Consider the following 17,292-nt stretch of genomic DNA (forward strand, 5'->3'; position numbering starts at 1 on the left):
GGAAGCCAAACCACCAGGCCCCAAGAGCCAAAAGGGGGCAGACCCAGCAGGGACCAGAACCCCACAGGACGAAAAAGCGACCAGGAAACAAGGCACTAAGGTAACCAGGACCGTCAGGAAGCCCGAGCAGCACGAACCGACAAGGGCAACCAACCAGGACAATGCGACCTGGGAAAACAAAGAAGAAAAGGGAACAGGGGGAAGCACAGGAACCCAAGAACACAGGCCCAGCAGAACACCCCAACTGCAAACCGGCGGAAACCAGAGCAGGAAGCCACAGCCCGAAGAAGGCACACCCTGAACAGCGGAGAAGGAGTGCAACGGAACGGGCAAACAACCTGAGAACCCAAGACCAGAGCAAGGGAAACCCAAGGGAGCCAACACCAGCAAAAGGCAGTGGCAAAAAACACATAGGCCAACAAAGACCGAGGGCCGACAACCCAGAAAGGCCCCGAAGGAGCGGGACAGGCCCAAACAACACAGCAAAGAAACCCCAACCTACCAGGAGAGAGGCAACACCAAAAAAACATCCCGACCACAGAAGCAACAAAAGCCAGGGCAGAAAACGGCAACTGAGGACACAGCAGCCGGGAAGCCAAAGCCAAGTAACCCGTCCAACCAGAAGGATCCGAAGGCCCAACCCATAACTGGGGGAAGGCCAAAGAAGGGAAGGCCCCAGCAGAGCACAGGCCAGAGAGCAAGCAGCCCCGGCGTCACCCAAACGAAATCCCCAGACTAGGGGAAAACAGGAGCGAGTGACAGACCCAAACAGGGCCAAGAGGCCACAACGGCAGGAGTACACCACACCCACAAAGACCAGAACCCGATAGCAGAGGGACAAGCCACCCCACAGGCAGAAAAGACACCAGCAAAAGAAGTGGCAGGCCACACAACGAACCCCCAACACAGCCCCATCAGGCAGTCCAGGACCGCAGCAAGAGCGCAACCAGGCAACCCCGAGCAGATCGGACCAAACAGAAACCAGCAGACCAGCCAAGAACAGGAGCCAACAGGGAGGAAGGCCGAAGGCAACAGGCAACCACAAGGAGGCACCGCAAAAGGTCAAGCAGAAGCAGCTGCAAGCCTGCAGACCAGGAGCGACCAAAACACTGTCCCCAGAACAACATGAGCACAGGGAAAAGCTGAGGCACAACCCTGGCAAAAAGAACCACCAGAAAGGGCAGGGACAAGCCCCCCCACCCTGCAGCGAACCAAGCCAAAGAAGAACACAGCAGGTCAGAAGAGACCCAGCGGAGGCCAACAGACCCTGGGAAATCCAACCAGGCATCAAAAAGTGCCCACCCAGAAGCACCACTGACACCAGACGAGACCAGAAGAAGCAGGGAGGAAAGGCCGAAGGAAGAGGCAGATCCACCAGCCAGCAGGCTAAACACAAGACACCCCAGGGGAAGCCAGAAGCAACCGAGGCACCAGAGTAGGCGAAGCGTCCAGAACCCCACTCAGCAGCAGGGACCAGAGAGGGCCGTCCAGGGCCCCCCAAAGCACACTGGCAAGGGGGACAGACCCAGAAAGGAGGCCAGACCAGCACCACAGTGCCCTCCAGCAGCCCGGGGAAGTAGAAAAGAGGAAACAACCCCAACCTGAAAACCCAGGCGGGCGACCCCAAGTAGGAGAGAAGCCGACCCCAGGGAGCAAAGGCCACAGGTAAAACTCCGGAGGCCAGGACCAGCAACCCCAAGGCACAGGACCCAGCCAAGGAACCCCAACACTCTGCCCGAACGTAGGGCCAGCAGAGAACCAGGGCAAAAACGCAGCATAAATCAGAGCATCAAGAAGAGCCAGGCAGAATCGCAGGCAAAGGCGACATGGAACGGAACCACGTGAGCCAGGACAGCAGCAGGATAGCAGAGACAACAACCAGCACTACAGCCACAGGCACACCCTCCAGGACAAGCCACGGGCAGAGACCCACCAAAGGCAACATGAGGAACCAGCGCCCAGAGCACCTCATCAGAGACACAGGGAATGCCAAGTCCAGGCCAGGGCCGGGAGTAGACGAGACCAGGTGCCCACAGACCAGCAACACCGGGGGCCCAGACGGAAAAAACACCGGACACATGGGCCCAGAAAGCCAACCCGGCCTTCACAAAGACAGCCTGCCAACAAACGGACAGTGGCAAAAAGAACAGGGCCACAGCAGAGGAGTACCGCGGCATTCAGGAGGGGAGGCATCCAAAAACAAGCACCCCCCCTCGCAACTGAAAACACACACCGGAACAACCATGCAAGGCAGCCCAGTGAGAAAGTAGACCGAAGTGCGAGCAAGGAACATGCCACAACCCACAAACCAACATCCAGCCGACCAGGGAGACAATCAACCCCGTTCAAGGCCCAGAAGATGGAATGCGACTGCAACAACCTGCCCAGGTGCAAGAGTACAGGAGGCTCCCCGCCAGTGCGCCAGAAAAACACCAGCAGGAGTGAATCGTCATGAAAACATCCCCCACACAGAACAAGAACAAAGCTCTCGAGGGACAGGTGAGGACTCCGCAAAAGCAATACTCACCACAGTCCCGGTACCTGACCCGAAGCCAAACTGAGGGAGCCCCACAGACCGACAGAAGCTGAAACAGGGCCAAAGAACCGAGCCCCAGTAGTGATAAAAAAGGAAACCAACCACTACGGGCAACATAAGAAGCGCTAAACCGCAACAGAGCAGCGCAACATGCCCGGCGGCAGCGGGGCACCCAGACACATCCCAAGGACAGCCGAGCCTGCAGCAATGTCCAGGAAAAAACCTCACCAGAATCAACAAGACAGCACAGAATGCCGAGCCGGGCACAGCAGTAAACAAGGACACACACCGAAACGCAGCAGGTTCAGCAAGCAGCAGCGCAGACCGTGAAGAAGTCAGAGAGAAAGGCACTAACACCGCCAGAGGTCGGGGGGTTGAGGGGGGAAGAGTGCCAGAGAACCCTGAGCCCCCCAGAGCCTGCGAGCACCACAGGAAGGGGACGCGCGTGCGCCGGCCCGTTGCTCGGAGATCCAGCAGGGAAGAAACGCAGCATACACAACAGGTAATGCAGAGAGACTACGAAGGACTGCAGAAACAATGAACACCCCGACACCAGGCGCCTTGCGTCCCAAGTAGAAACGGCGATCGTGTCTGAAGTGGGAGCCTAAGCCAGTGTACAAGTGTGATCAGTACAACACCAGATGGACAATGTGCAGCGCTCAGTCCATTTCAGCCATCAGGCAACCGAGATATGAACCATTGACCCACTGTCTGTTCAACTAGGCTGAAAGCATGCCAATGCATTAACAACGCAATGCAGGAAAGCAGAGAAACAGAAAGCCAACCCGTACTTACCCGGAGTGGGGGCTGAAACACCAACAAAAACAAGGTCCCCACTCCGACATCCAGCCGGAATCCAAGGGAGCAAGCGCAGCGCGACTTCCACCCGGCCAGGCCACAGGAAGACGAGCACTGCGATCCGGAAGCAACCGGGAGGCGGCGCACCAGCCGCAAAGGGCCGGTAAAAAGGAATCCAGCCAGGAACAACCCTGACTCCCAGCAAGCCTGGCAGGCCGGGAGACTGAGCAACATACCCCCCCTCCCCCCCACCCGCAAAGCCAGGCAGCCAGGCGAGGGGAGGAGAGAAGAAGTGCACGCCACCCCAGCCCAGCAGGAGCAGCCCCAGCATCCATGACCATACTGTCGACAGACAGAAAAAAAGAACAGGCGGAATGCTGGGTAAGTACCCCTTATGTACTCCCGGTGTGAGGGGCGGGGTTAGTGTCCCAGCATTCTTCTGATCTTTTTTCTTCTGCCGGGAGATGGTTATCTCCACTTAGGAATGAATGGGACGAGGACATAAGGGACCTGGGGGTAATACCAGATATGTTGGTGTGAAACATAGTCCTTTCACGTTTTGTCAGGGATGAACTGTGTGGGTCGTGGCAGACATTATGGACCATATTTCCTATGATTTTGTGTCCTGTTGTGGCGAAGCTCTGACACAGTCATTTTTGGTATTTATTAAGCTAGGCAAAGCTACTTTGCCTGGTTTAGTGAATACAAAGTTACACAATGCAGCGCATAGTGCTGCGTTGTATTACCTTGCATCGGGGAGGCGATCCATGAGTGAGACACAGGCTTTCCCATGTATCCACCTATGGATTTTGGTGCAGTCGAAGCTTTACAAAGACTTGTACACTTGGGAATGAGTCAAAATGCTACACCTTCCCAAGTGAGTTGTAACGAGGAGAAATATCTTTATTTCTCCTTGTTAATTCCTCTTTCCACATGTAATGCCTTCTGCAGCACACATAGAAAGATGAATGTACCTCTAAGAATTGTTTTTGTGCAGGATGGTATCAATCCTGCCTGTAACGCATGCACCCTTGCACCACTGCCCACGTGTGCTTGGGTTGGCTCTAGGCAGCCTCAAGTGTGCCAGTGCAAGCAGAGAGCTGAAGAGAGACATATCTTAGTAGATATAGTGCTCTTCAGCTCTCTCCCTTTTATGCAGTGCAGCGCAGCAGCTTGCCTTGCTGCACTGCGTTGCATGGATTCTAATTAAATCTGCCCCTAACTGTGCACTTATTGCCAGACATTAGCCACATTGTCAGAGATTCCAAGCATTGGCTGTGTGTTCAGTTAGTTTAAGGTGTTACTCATGCCGTTGCTGTCAGGTAGTATCCATTTAGATGGGTTTAGGGAGCAGATGTGCTGTTAGTGTCTGGTTTTGTCTTGCAGTTGATGCAGGCAAATTCCATGTTGGTGGTTCCCGACATTGGCTAGTGAATTTGTGCCATAAATATGCTGTACCATTTGTGTCAGCCGCTAGTAGGGTGGTCTGCTTCAGACATTAGCTGTGCAGATGATAGCAGTCATTAGCCATGCATTTGGTGTCAGTCATTCGCTGTGCAGGTGGTGTCAGGCATTAGCTGTGCAGTCAGCGTCAGGCTTGAGCCATGTAGTCAGTGCCAAGCAATAGTCCTGCAGTCTGAACCGGTCATTAATAGAGACATTTGCATCAGTCATCTGCCTTGTAGTTTGTGCCAGTCATCAGCCATGCAGTTGTTGTCAGTCATTGGCAGTGCAATTGGTGTCAGTCATTGACTGTGCAGTTGGTATCAGTCATTAGCCATTCAGTTGGTGTCGTTCATTAGTCGTGCAGTCAGTGTCAGTCATTGGCTGTGCAGTTGGTATCAGTCATTAGCCATTCAGTTGGTGTCGTTCATTGGTCGTGCAGTCAGTGTCAGTCATTGGCTGTGCAGTTGGTGTGATGGAATGGCCATGCAGTTGGTGTCAGTCATTGGCTGTACGGTTGATGTCAGTCTTTAGTCATTCAATTGGTGTCAGATATTTGCTACTCAGCTGGTGTCAGTCATCAACCGTGCAGTTGGTGTCAGGCATCAGACATGCAGTCGTTTTCAGGCACTAGTGTGCAGATGGTGTCAGCCATCAGCTGTGCAATTGGAGTAAGTCATTACCTGTGCTGTTGGTGACAGTCCTTAACAATACAGTTGGTATCAGTCATTCATAATGAAGTCGATGCCAGTCATTAACCGTACAGTTGGTGTGAGGTGTTATCTGTGCAGTCGGTGCCTGCCATTAACCATGCAGCCAGGCAATAGCTGTTCATTTTGCCAGTCATCAGCTGCGCAGTCGGTGTCAGGCATCAGTCGTGCAGTTGTTGTCAGTCATCAACTGCGCAGTCGGTGTCAGGCTTCACTTCTGCAGCTGGTGTCAGGCATCAGTTGTGCAGTTGGTGTGAGATGCTCACCATGCAGTTGGTGTCAGACATCAGTCGTGCAGCTGGTGTCAGGCATGAGTTGTGCAGTTGGTGTGAGATGTTCACCATCCAACTAGTGTCAGTGATCAATCGTACAGTTGGTGTGAGATGCTCACCATGCAGTTGGTGTCAGACATCAGATGTGCAGTCAGTGTCAGGCATCAGTCGTGCAGTTGGTGTGAGATGTTTACCATGCTGCTGGTGTCAGACATCAGTCGTGCAGTTGGTGTGAGATGCTCACCATGCAGCTGGTGTCAGACATCAGATGTGCAGTCAGTGTCAGGCATCAGTCGTGCAGTTGGTGTGAGATGTTTACCATGCTGCTGGTGTCAGACATCAGTCGTGCAGTTGGTGTGAGATGCTCACCATGCAGCTGGTGTCAGACATCAGATGTGCAGTCAGTGTCAGGCATCAGTCGTGCAGTTGGTGTGAGATGTTTACCATGCTGCTGGTGTCTGACATCAGTCGTGCAGTTGGTGTGAGATGCTCACCATGCAGCTGGTGTCGGGCACCAGCCGTGCGGTTCTGCTGGGTGAATTATTCAGCAGTGCCAGGCTCTGGGCAGCTGGCTGCTGAACTGTGATTTCAGGGAGGAGGGCGAGGGCGTAATAACTGATCTAATTATTAAGCCAAGAGCTCAATTTGGTCCTGGAGACTGATAAATATTTGATTTCCTTTCATCCATCGAGTGAAGATTACTTTTAAAGGATTAAATGTATCCCATTGATTGGAGGAACTTTCAGCACTTAAGTGTTCCCCTGATCTAAAATTAGCAATGTGCAGCCTGCAGCAGCCATTGTTGTTCATACGGGGAATTCGGCTAATAGACACAAACACAGTACACCACACTCGAGCCTCGGAGACACGCCCAGACACAACGGGTAGACACACAATCGCAAGAACAAGCGAGTCTGTAAACACGCTCGGATAACACACAAATACAAACCCACGAACACACTCTGAGCACACAGACACACGAACACAAATACAATCAAACAATCCCACATAACACTGCCCAGACATTCCGACATGCGCACAAACACAGGTCCAATACACAACACACGCACGCAAACCCAATACACAAAATTAAGATTCTTATTTCTGTACCACTTTGACATCGTAACCTGAAGGGATCATCCATTTGTTCTCAAATTGTAAATAAATCTGTTATTTATGATTCATAAGAAAAAAAGACTTGTTCTCAGTCACTTTTTTGATGAATTCTGAAAATGAACTTTTGGGCATACAACCGATGTTGTACTCAGGTCGCATGCCTAATTGTGCAAAGACATACACCAAGGGCCTTGTAAATATGGTCCCCTTTCACACATAACTCTGCGTGAAAGGGGCGGTCCATGAGTGTTGTTTTGCATGTTTCCACGCGACAGCCATTGAGCCTGACATTCCTACGTTTAAAAAGTTTTGTAAAATAGGGAATGCGTCAGAATCCTATACCTCCCCAGAGGAGCCGTAGAAGTCACACAACGAGGAGAAATACTTGTGTTTCTCCTCGTTTTTCCCTCTTTCTATCCATGCAGCATTCTGTAGCACCCATAGAAAGAGGAAAAGACCATCAATTATGTTTTTGTGCAGGAAGGTGTTGCTTCCTGCATAAAAACAATCATTCCCGCAGCACAGGCATCTTTACAACATGATGCAAAGGTGCCTGCGCTGGCACAGGTCAGCCCATTGTACACCAGCGCAGGGGAAAGCACACGGATGCGTCATATTGTTGTTAATATGACCGATCCCTGTCCTTTTAAAAGGACGCAGGTCGGCGCTGCAAAATAACTTCCATTGTCGCTCTGGGTCATTTTTTTGTAAATGAGGCCCCAAATTCTAAGTATTGCAGTCCATTTCAGCTTATCCAACTCCATCTCGTTCTTAATTATTGCTCTTAGTGAAGAGGGAGCTGCATTATTAATTTTGTATCCCCATCTCATAATGGCTCCACGAGCTATAAACGTTCTCCTCGTGAGAATCATTTCCAAATGAACTAAAGAAGCTGAGATACTTTGGCGAAAGGTTTGTGGAGTGAGTTATAGACTGATCCAATAGCTGCACACAGAGAAGTCCCTTTTTGCAGCTGGATGTTGGATCTGAAGACGGAAATTCATTTTATGCGTGAGTATAACTCCAAGGTCCTAATAGGAGAACACCCTCACCAACAGGGTTGGACTGAGAAAAAAATACACCTGGGCACCATAATAAAAGTGGCCCCTGTTAGTGAAGCAAATTGCTTAAAAAAAGTGGTAATCTCACATGTGGATTGGTTGTACCCTACGCCATGTTGGTTGGGAAAGCAGGCCACTGGAAAGTTTGAACTACGGATACTGCTATGTAATTGTGTATGCCAAACCACATACTATGTATACTGCAATATTTCACTGAAGCATGTGTTTAATGGTTAATAAAAACAATAGAAAAAAAAATGAAAGAAAGAAAAAAAAAGTGGCCCAACTGGCCATAAAACCGGCCCACAACTGCTAACACACCACCCGCACACTGATCTGTCAGACCAGCACACCCGGCACTGCCTGATTGCCTTATAGCCGAGTCCGACCCGACTTTCTTATGTTTCGATGCACATACCAGTTATAAATAGGAGAAGACAATCTCTGCCCGTATATCATAAAATGATGCTTTTTAGCATATGGGTGGAGTCAGGACATAACACGTTGAAGACTAGTTGGTTTTGTATTCATCAGCATGACATCATCGCTACATATAATATTACCTACATTTGTATTACCCGTGGCTTAGGGAAATTTTCACTACAGTTGGTAAATATCGTATGCTTCACAGGCCTACTTGTAAAAAAAGCCTTCCAAATTTAAACATCTTGACAAGTGGAAGGGTTACTTGCTTGCAGTCTTCGTTTCTGCATGCAACAAGCAGGAACAAAGAGATGCACAACAACTGTATTCTGGGACGCTTTTCAATGTAAATCAAATGTTTAGTCTCATTGAATTGATTGCACTTTGATTTGTATCATCTGCTTGCTAAACTGCAGCTCCAGTTAAAGCATCTGGGGGCAAATCATCATCGAGGCGATAAAAAATTATCGCCGCTTTTGCGTCCGTTTAACGCCCTATTAGCAAGGACACGCTAACGCGTGAATCCATGCTTCTTCACCCTTTCCCTTAACGCCCAGCTTTGCATCTCTAATGAGATGCAAAGTGGGCGTTCCTTCCCAGAATAACGGGAGAAATGTCGCTAAGCGACATTTCTCCTATCATCAAGCCTCACGCTAAGAAGCATAGCGGCAAGAACAATAACGATAACCTCTGTTATCGCTACTTTCCTTACGCCTGCTACAAGACTGACTTAGCCATGATATCCTATGTAAGGTGGATATCATGGCTAAGTATGCCTTGCCCTATCATCAAGCTATCACCAAACTTTGTGAGATTATCGCTGGATTTCCAGCGATAATCTCCCATTTGGCAGTTAGTGCTTGGAATTTTATCGCTTTTGAGATAAGCGTTGCTAATAGCACGCTATCTCAGCGATAAAATTCCACGTTACCCGGCGATAATTATCCTAGCGCTAAGTGCGCTTAGCGATAATTATCACCGGTCCTTGATGATATGCCCCCTGTTGTGTGTGGTATTTCTGTTTCCAGGCCTCCACACACATTTAGAAGTTTATTCTTCCAACATGCTAAAAGTCAAACTAATTAAATGAAATGCAATTCAACTGTCTCCTGGACCACAAATTCAGTTTTTCTGGGTTTATGGTCGTAATTTTGAACAAGTGAACAAATGAAATAGGAACACACACTAAAGCATACAAAAAGTGAACTTTGCTGGCTAAACCCAGTCTTCTCTGTGTAGCGGAGTAGGTCTGATGTAATTTCTTTCAGACTCGTTAGAAGACTGCCTGGTAAGACTGGGAACCTAAATCCAGCCCTGGCCTTAGATTTAATACATCTGTGTATTCTGGAACTGGCTGGACTAACAGTCCCATTGACACAAGTGTAAAAGAAAAGGTCCAATCACGAAGTGAATAGTCCTACCAAGATGGAGTCATATGTGAACCCTGTCATATGATGAAACTGGTCACCTGTATCTCAACATAACACATAACATAAGTATTTGTAAAGCGCACGTTCACCACTACGGGTATCTTGGCGCTGAATAACAGATGTTTGTTGTTACCCAACTCAATGGTACTCATTTTATCGACCTCAGATGGATGAAAGGCTGAGTGGACCCGCCGGGATATGACAGCGCCTTGTTTTCATTCTTCGTATTCAAATTAGCAAGCAGGTTTTCTTTTTCTCATTAATATATTTGAATTTTTCTTAAATGAGAATGCAGACTGAGTCGCACAATCTCTTGGAGTCCAGGGATGTCTTATGGGATACAACGCACTGAGCACATTTAAGTTTGTGTGGCAGGTGTAGAGTCAAACAGTGTGCTACATCACAGCAAATATGTTGGTTCCAGTGAGGGCGCGAATTCACACATGCACTGGGAACACCACCACACCACCTTTTTGAAAGGCAGACCAGCAGTTTCAAGCCATCAGTTCGCATTTCACCGGAGGCAATCATCTGGCCTCCATTTCAAAGGGATGTCGCAATCCAACTTGCGAGCAAGTGCAGTGAATGACTACAACCGCCTAAATGCACCTGTCTGAAGGCTAATGCCTAAGGGTTTCCTTCGGACCCCCTTTTTGCTCCCTTCCAAGGGGTGTCCTCGGGGAGGCACACTGTACTTCACCTAGTTGTGGCTCTGTAGCACCTAGTGACAGCCGCTGTGACAGCCGCTGTGCCTCTGCACCTGCATCTCTTATAAGCCACATGCACAAACAAAGAGGATTTTCTAATTTGCCTGTGGCCACGCCCCTATGCAAATGAGGTATGATCCATTGAGATCGTGCAGGTGCACATTTAGCACTGGTGCAATCTGGATTACAGAATGGGTCGCACAAGCATCTGTGGCTCCTTTTGTAATACTTAAGTGCCCATGGAGTACAAAAAGCAGGAGCAAACACTTGCTGCGCACCAGAGGATTTTCTATAATAGGACAGTAGGATTAGTCTGAGAGCTGTGCGAGCTCTCTAAGCACGTGAATGAGCAAAATAGAGGCGCTGAACATCCTATGATTCTGGGCAAATCACCAAGGGGCATATCATCAAGGACATGTGATAATTATCGCTCAGCGCTCTTAGCGCGAGGATAATTATCGCCGGCCAACTCTGAATTTTATCGCGGAGATAGCGTGCTATCAGCAACGCTTATCTCCAAAGCGATAAAATTCAGAGCGCAAGCTGCCAATTGTGCGATTATAGCTGGAAATACAGCGATAATCGCACAAGGTTTAGCGATAACTTGCTGATAGGGCAAGGCATACTTAGCCATGATATCCACCTTACATAGGATATCATGGCTAAGTCAGTTTTGAACCAGGCGTAAGGAAAGTAGCGATAACAGAGGTTATCGCTACTTTGCTTGTCGCTCTGCAGGTTAGTGTGCCCATTGATAATTGGAGAAATGTCGCTTAGCGACATTTCTCCAGTTATGTCAGGGCAGGAACGGCCACTTTGCATCTCATTAGAGATGCAAAGATGGGCGTTGGGAGAAAGGGCTGATTAGGCGATAAAATTATCGCTACTTTCCGTCCGAAAACGGACGCTAAAGCTGCGACAATTTTATCTCCGGGGCTTGATGATATGCCCCTAAATCTCCCCGTGCCTAACAAAAGAATTAATGTGTCCTCATGTAATGCAACTGGTGCTATGTCGCTCTGATACCCGATTCGGGTCAAGTTCGCGCTATATAAAACTGTAAAAAAAAAACTGTACAAAAATAAATAAAGCACATTTAATATTGAAATCACAATACTTGTACCAAAGGACCTGGAAGTAGGATTTCATTTTAAAACGTGGTAAACAAGAGGTAAACCAGTCCTTAGGAAGAGTAGGCTTTAATTAGAATGTAAGATAAATTAGTAAGATAAGTTATCCTTACTTAATTTATTCCTACCAAGGTAAAACATTTTGGTATTGCTGTTCGTCCTAATGTTTTCTGTTGTTGCATTGGTGTGAGTATCCCCTATCTGTGCTCCTTATACAGCACATTGAGCTTCGTGTGTTTGTAATACCTTATGTGTACCAGAAGAGGGACCCCTCGGCTCAGGAGCAACCTGGGCTTAGACCATCTCAGGAAGGCTTTCCTGCTGCATATAATATTACTGGAGGAGGTTTTCACTGGTAAATTAGTCTAGCCGTACATCTAATGCAGGAGTGTAGAGAACCCTCTTTTTTCGGATCAGGTAATGGGCTGCGAGATAAGCGAAAATCTATAGAGGTCACTCTTATTCTCGCGAAAGTGGAGCTCGTCCTTTAAATGTAAGTTTTTGCACGAGGTTTTGTATAGCACACACGTTTTAGCAGTCACTGCTAAGCACTTTTTGGTAGAGCCGGAGTGGGTTTGCAAGGTTTGTTTCTTCTAATCTTGTGAAGTTCTATGGACAACTTCAGAAGTTCGCGAAGGTTGCAGAATGGTTTGTTTTTGCGCTCTGCAGGAAAATCCCAACTTTTATTCAGATTTTGTTGCATATCAACGCATTTTGCTCTGAAAATACTGTTTCAGTTTAACTTGCAATTTGCAGAGAACAGTGGGGCATATCAGCAAGGCGGCGCTATGAAATTATCTCCGCTTTTGCGTCCGTTTTCAGGCGAAAAGCGGCAATAATTTCAGCGCCTTATCAGCAAAGACACGCTATCGCGTTTTTGCTGATTTAGCGCCCCTTACAATAACGCCCAGCTTTGCATCTCTAATGAGATGCAAAGTGGGCGTTCCGTGCCAAAATAACTGGAGAAATGTCGCTAACCGACATTTCTTCAATTATCAAGCTGCACGCAAACAAGCAGAGTGATAAGAAAAGTAGCGCTAACCACAGTTATCGCTACTTTCCTTACGTCTGCTTGTAATCTGACTTAGCCATGATATCCAATGGAAGGTGGATTACATGGCTAAGACCACCCTGCCCTATCAGCAAGGTATCGCTGGCCGCAGTGCAATTATCGCTGGATTTCCAGCGATAATCACACTGTTTTCCAGCTAACGCATGGATTCCTATCGATTTGGAGATAAGCGTTGCTGATAGCACGCTACCTCCGCGATAGAATCCAGCGTTAGCCTGCGATAATTATCCTCGCGCTAAAATCACGGAGCGATAATTATCGTAGACCCTTGCTGATATGCCCCAGTGTTCCTTTAACATGCAGTGCCACTGTGCACAGAGAAACTCCGTAAAAGGTAAACTCCAGACAAATATTCTGCAAAAGGTAAACTTGAACAGAAAAGTTCTGCAAAAGGTTCACAACTTCCTTCGAAGATTATCTTCCTAAAGCCCTCTTTAGGAATAATCTCTGGAATCTCCTCCCCCTCGGCATTATCATTACAAGTGCCCTGTAATTTCAGAAGGGAGAATAAAGAGGAATTATATTTAAAGGTCCAGTGTTCCGGTTTTACAGATTTTTTTTACAGATAAATACTGTCAGAAATCAGTATCTTTCCTTTCTGTATTAATCAACAAAAACAGAATAATTCCAAAAATTGAGCTTCTTTTGATTGACTCCCCCCTCTGTCATTCATGAATTCCATGTGAACAGCTGTGCATAGTGACATCATGGGGAGTTAAAAGATATGAGATGTCCTTAAAGGACTGCATATTTCAACATGTGTTTGTGCTACAGTGCTAAAATAGTGAAAGTACATCTGCGTACACCATTGCGCAGCATTTATTATTTCCATTCCAGACACACCAAACATGACATACTTATTTTATTCCATGTAGGAGTTATCCCATAAGGGGTGGGGTTCCCAATATAAGCCTATGGAGGGCAGAGAGCACACGCACTCTGCCCTGCTAACCAGTGCTAAAGTGCCCAGCGTCCTAAAACCACCAACACCATGTTAGAAAAAAGGCTAGGAGGAAGGCAAAGATGACCCTGCAAGAAGGGACAAGTCCAACAGGGACATAGGAGTAACCCTGGGGGTAGTTTGCGTAGTAGCGCTACGCGTAGCTACGTGAAGTGCACTTCGCACTATGCGAGATACGCGTAGCACTACGCGAACTGTGTAGTACGCTGTTCGCGATGATTGCACAGTGCTGGATGCTTGTCCGCACTGTGCAATCATTGCAAATGGCATCTTGCACAGTGCAAGTGGTCGATTTCTGCCGCTAGAGTAGATTTTTACTCGAGCGGCAGCTTTCTCAACGCGGACTGGTAGTTTCTCATCGCGAGCGGTCGCAAGCATACGCGACCACTCGCAATGAGAAACCTGACCTACCTGCATTGAGAATCTCGCCGGGCGGTTTATTTTCCACGCTCGCGATCGGCAACTTGAGGTTGCTGATCGCGAACGAGGAAAAAGTCTCGCCGGGATGTCATTTTACTCGCTCGCGGTCGCCAACTTGACGTTGAGGACCACGAGCGAGCAAAAAATGCCAACTATGCTACGGTACGCGATTTTGCACTGTGCTACGTGCAATTCGTGTAGCGCGAAGTAGCACAAACTACGCAAACTTCACAAGCGTAGCGTAGTTTTCCGCCCAGGGTTACATAGGAGGAGAAATGTGCCCAAGGCAGCACAGAAACTTCAGGAATGTTAAAGCTATATGAAAGCAGTGAAGAGAAATTGTAATGTATCTTGTGACAGTATTTTCCTGCAGATTTCGAAGGTTTTCACAAACGATTTTACCCTTTTTTCTGATAAAGAAATTTAATAAACATTTCTTTAGATTTTTTAATTTACAATCAGATCACCACTGCTTCGACTTCTGACGCAACAAGCGACGCAAACAAAGCGGTGGTCAAGATCACTCCTTCCTCTGAGAATAATTGTATAATTATCACAGAGGCAGTGGGAGGCGCTAATATCCATTAACTTGAAGAGCCTCCCATCAGTTACAAAGACACACGCATACCACTTTCAAGGATGTTTTATTCACTTAAGATTTCTCCAATTATAATATTTCACGGGCATATTTCACTCCAAAAGTTCATTCTAAAAAGAAATCATCCTCCATTTGATTATTTCCCCATCTATGATTGCCAAATAAACACTTTCGCGACCCTTCCCTCTTCTATCCCTCCACTATACTTTTTCAATTCAAATAACAGACTCACATGTCCACCAATCAAATTAATTTCATATTTCCTTATACTAATTCACCACTAATCTTTTTTTGGGTTCCAAAGTAGCGTGCTACTCGCTGAAAAGTGCTTCAACACCTCATCAGGGGCAGCAGGCGCTATATAAATGCAAACCCTTCCCTTGTCTATCCCTCCAATATCCTTATTCGATCCAAATAACAAACTCACATGTCCACTGCTCAAGTTAATTTCATATCTCCCTATACTAATTCACTACTAATCCTTTTTGGGTTCCGGAGTCGCGTGCTACTCGCCGAAAAGTGCTTTTTTAGTAAGCGATATGTAAATGCAATTAAATTTCTTTACTCATTGTATCCTTCACTGTATATCCCAACGTATTTTGTTTAATACGTACCCCTTTCAGGGGAACTGATATAAAGCAAACTTTGACACGCCAATTGCGCTAATGCCACAGAAACAACTGAAACACAAAGAATATATTTGACAGAATATTACACACCCATATGTTACACATTACACAAATACACACACACACATGGACAATACAGCGCTCAACCGTTACCATCAACCCCATACTTATACCATCTCTAACTGTAGCTGAGAGGCAGGCTGCTGACCTTAAAGATATATGAGTAATTCGTAAAGCCCTTCGGCCATACCTCTCCTAGCAGGACCAAAACTTATTGACTAAGATGTTACCATCAATCGTAGAGACATCCAAAACCCAAAACATATCATCACAGAACAATTCATACGTCGGTCTGTGATAGAAATTTAAGGATAGTGTGGAAAGGCACATCAGGCACTTATAGCTATAAGGGCATATTTATGCGTTATTTGGGTGCCTATAGCATAGCATAGCATTAACATAACACAACACAAAGGTTTTACTTAGCTTTTAACTCAGTCTTGTTCTTTTACACAATCACTTCCTTGTTGACTGGGTTTGTCTTATGAATAGAGCTTGCTAAATAAATATTAGATCAGTAATGTCTCTATGTATCTATATTTCATAATAAAGGAGAAAGTATGCTCCCACACAGCTTTGTTTTCTCTTGAAAGAGTGTCTGAATGTAGGTCTCTTTGCTGGGTACTCGTCTTTTTTGGAATCATGTGTGCATCCACTTCTCCAACCGGGAAGCTCCTTGTGGCAAATCATTTTGCAGAGGCATGCTGTGCACACCTTTGAGTGACTTCAGTCTTTCTATCCCTGTTAGGAGAATCTTAATGCTCCCCTTGTGCTCCCTTTCTTGTAGGCCATTTCTAATGTGTCCTTCTTTCTTCCTTCCTATCAGGGAACTCCATCTGTTCCTGTTGTGTCCCGGACCCCATGGGGCTGTCCTTCCTCCCCACATATGGATGCCAGAGTAACCGCACAGCCAGCGTGGCAGCATTGCGCATGAAAGCGCGGGAACACTCTGAGGCGGTCCTCCAGTCAGCCAATCTTCTGCCTTCCAGCAGCACCAGCCCCAACCATCCACCCAATGCTGGGCCTGAAATCTGCCAGGACACGCCCTCCCAGGGCAAGGACTCGGCGCAGGGGGCCAAGAACTTATGAAGATTTTCGGCAGCAATATTTGCAATATGCACCTCTCCCCTAAACACAAAAGTGGGGGACATAAACACAGCGCCCAGCAGCGCCCTGCAGGATTTCTGTGCACGTCCCACAGAAGTCCTCAAAGAAGCCCCGTTGGGGGTAAACATTGATGGATACTGCCCTCCAGTGGCACATGACTCGTTCAAGTTTCTCCTTCCAGCTCCTGTATTTATGTTATTTATTCTTCAAACAATGCTGTGTGATATTGATGTGATTTTATTTTTGAGCAATACCAAAATATATCTTCTCCTAAATGATGTCCTTCTTGCCTGCATCTGCTTAGTCGTCACTTACAAGAGGTTGTGCGGCTTCTGGTTTGAATGCAGTTGGTCTGGGCTCTTTTGCCTTTGGTGGTTGCAGAGAGCACACGTGTTTGACATTTTCTGTATTTCTAGCTCTATTGTTTTTGGAGGAAGACGACAGCTGTAGAGTGCCTGTAGTCAGAGATCGGTGCAATACAGAAATGGAATGATGCCCATTGGTTGGTGCAATAGGGGTCATGTTTTGCCATGCAGGATGTGATGACTGAAGTCATGAAGCTGGGGCTCCACATTAGCAAAGATGTAGACATGAGGTATGCCAACAGGTCTACCTTTTCTGGCTGCTGCAACACAGTAGATTATTCTCAGGGCGACCGGGATTATGAAGCTAAAGTGGACCAAATTATGTCAGTGTTAACTAAAAATACACTGCAAGAAAAGGCAAATTATGTGGCATAATCCAATACATTCTGTGATGGTATTATTTCACTCTCGTCTCGTTCTAACACACATTAACACGGTCTAGACAAAAGCATGG

General features: G+C 47.1%; 1 protein-coding gene across 1 annotated transcript in view; it reads left to right on the top strand.

The window, feature by feature from the left end:
* The window catches only part of DRGX (dorsal root ganglia homeobox), a 111,402-nt gene extending 94,651 nt beyond the window's left edge, over positions 1-16,751 (top strand). Inside the window, exon 7 of the mRNA XM_085615160.1 lies at positions 16,193-16,751. Within this exon, the coding sequence (XP_085471286.1) occupies positions 16,193-16,455 (263 nt within the window). The 3' untranslated portion in view covers positions 16,456-16,751. The remainder of the gene's footprint in view (positions 1-16,192) is intronic.
* Positions 16,752-17,292: the final 541 nt, after the last annotated feature.

Source organism: Triturus cristatus, chromosome 1_2 (assembly GCF_964204655.1).
Source record: "Triturus cristatus chromosome 1_2, aTriCri1.1, whole genome shotgun sequence".
Taxonomy (NCBI): Eukaryota; Metazoa; Chordata; class Amphibia; order Caudata; family Salamandridae; genus Triturus; species Triturus cristatus.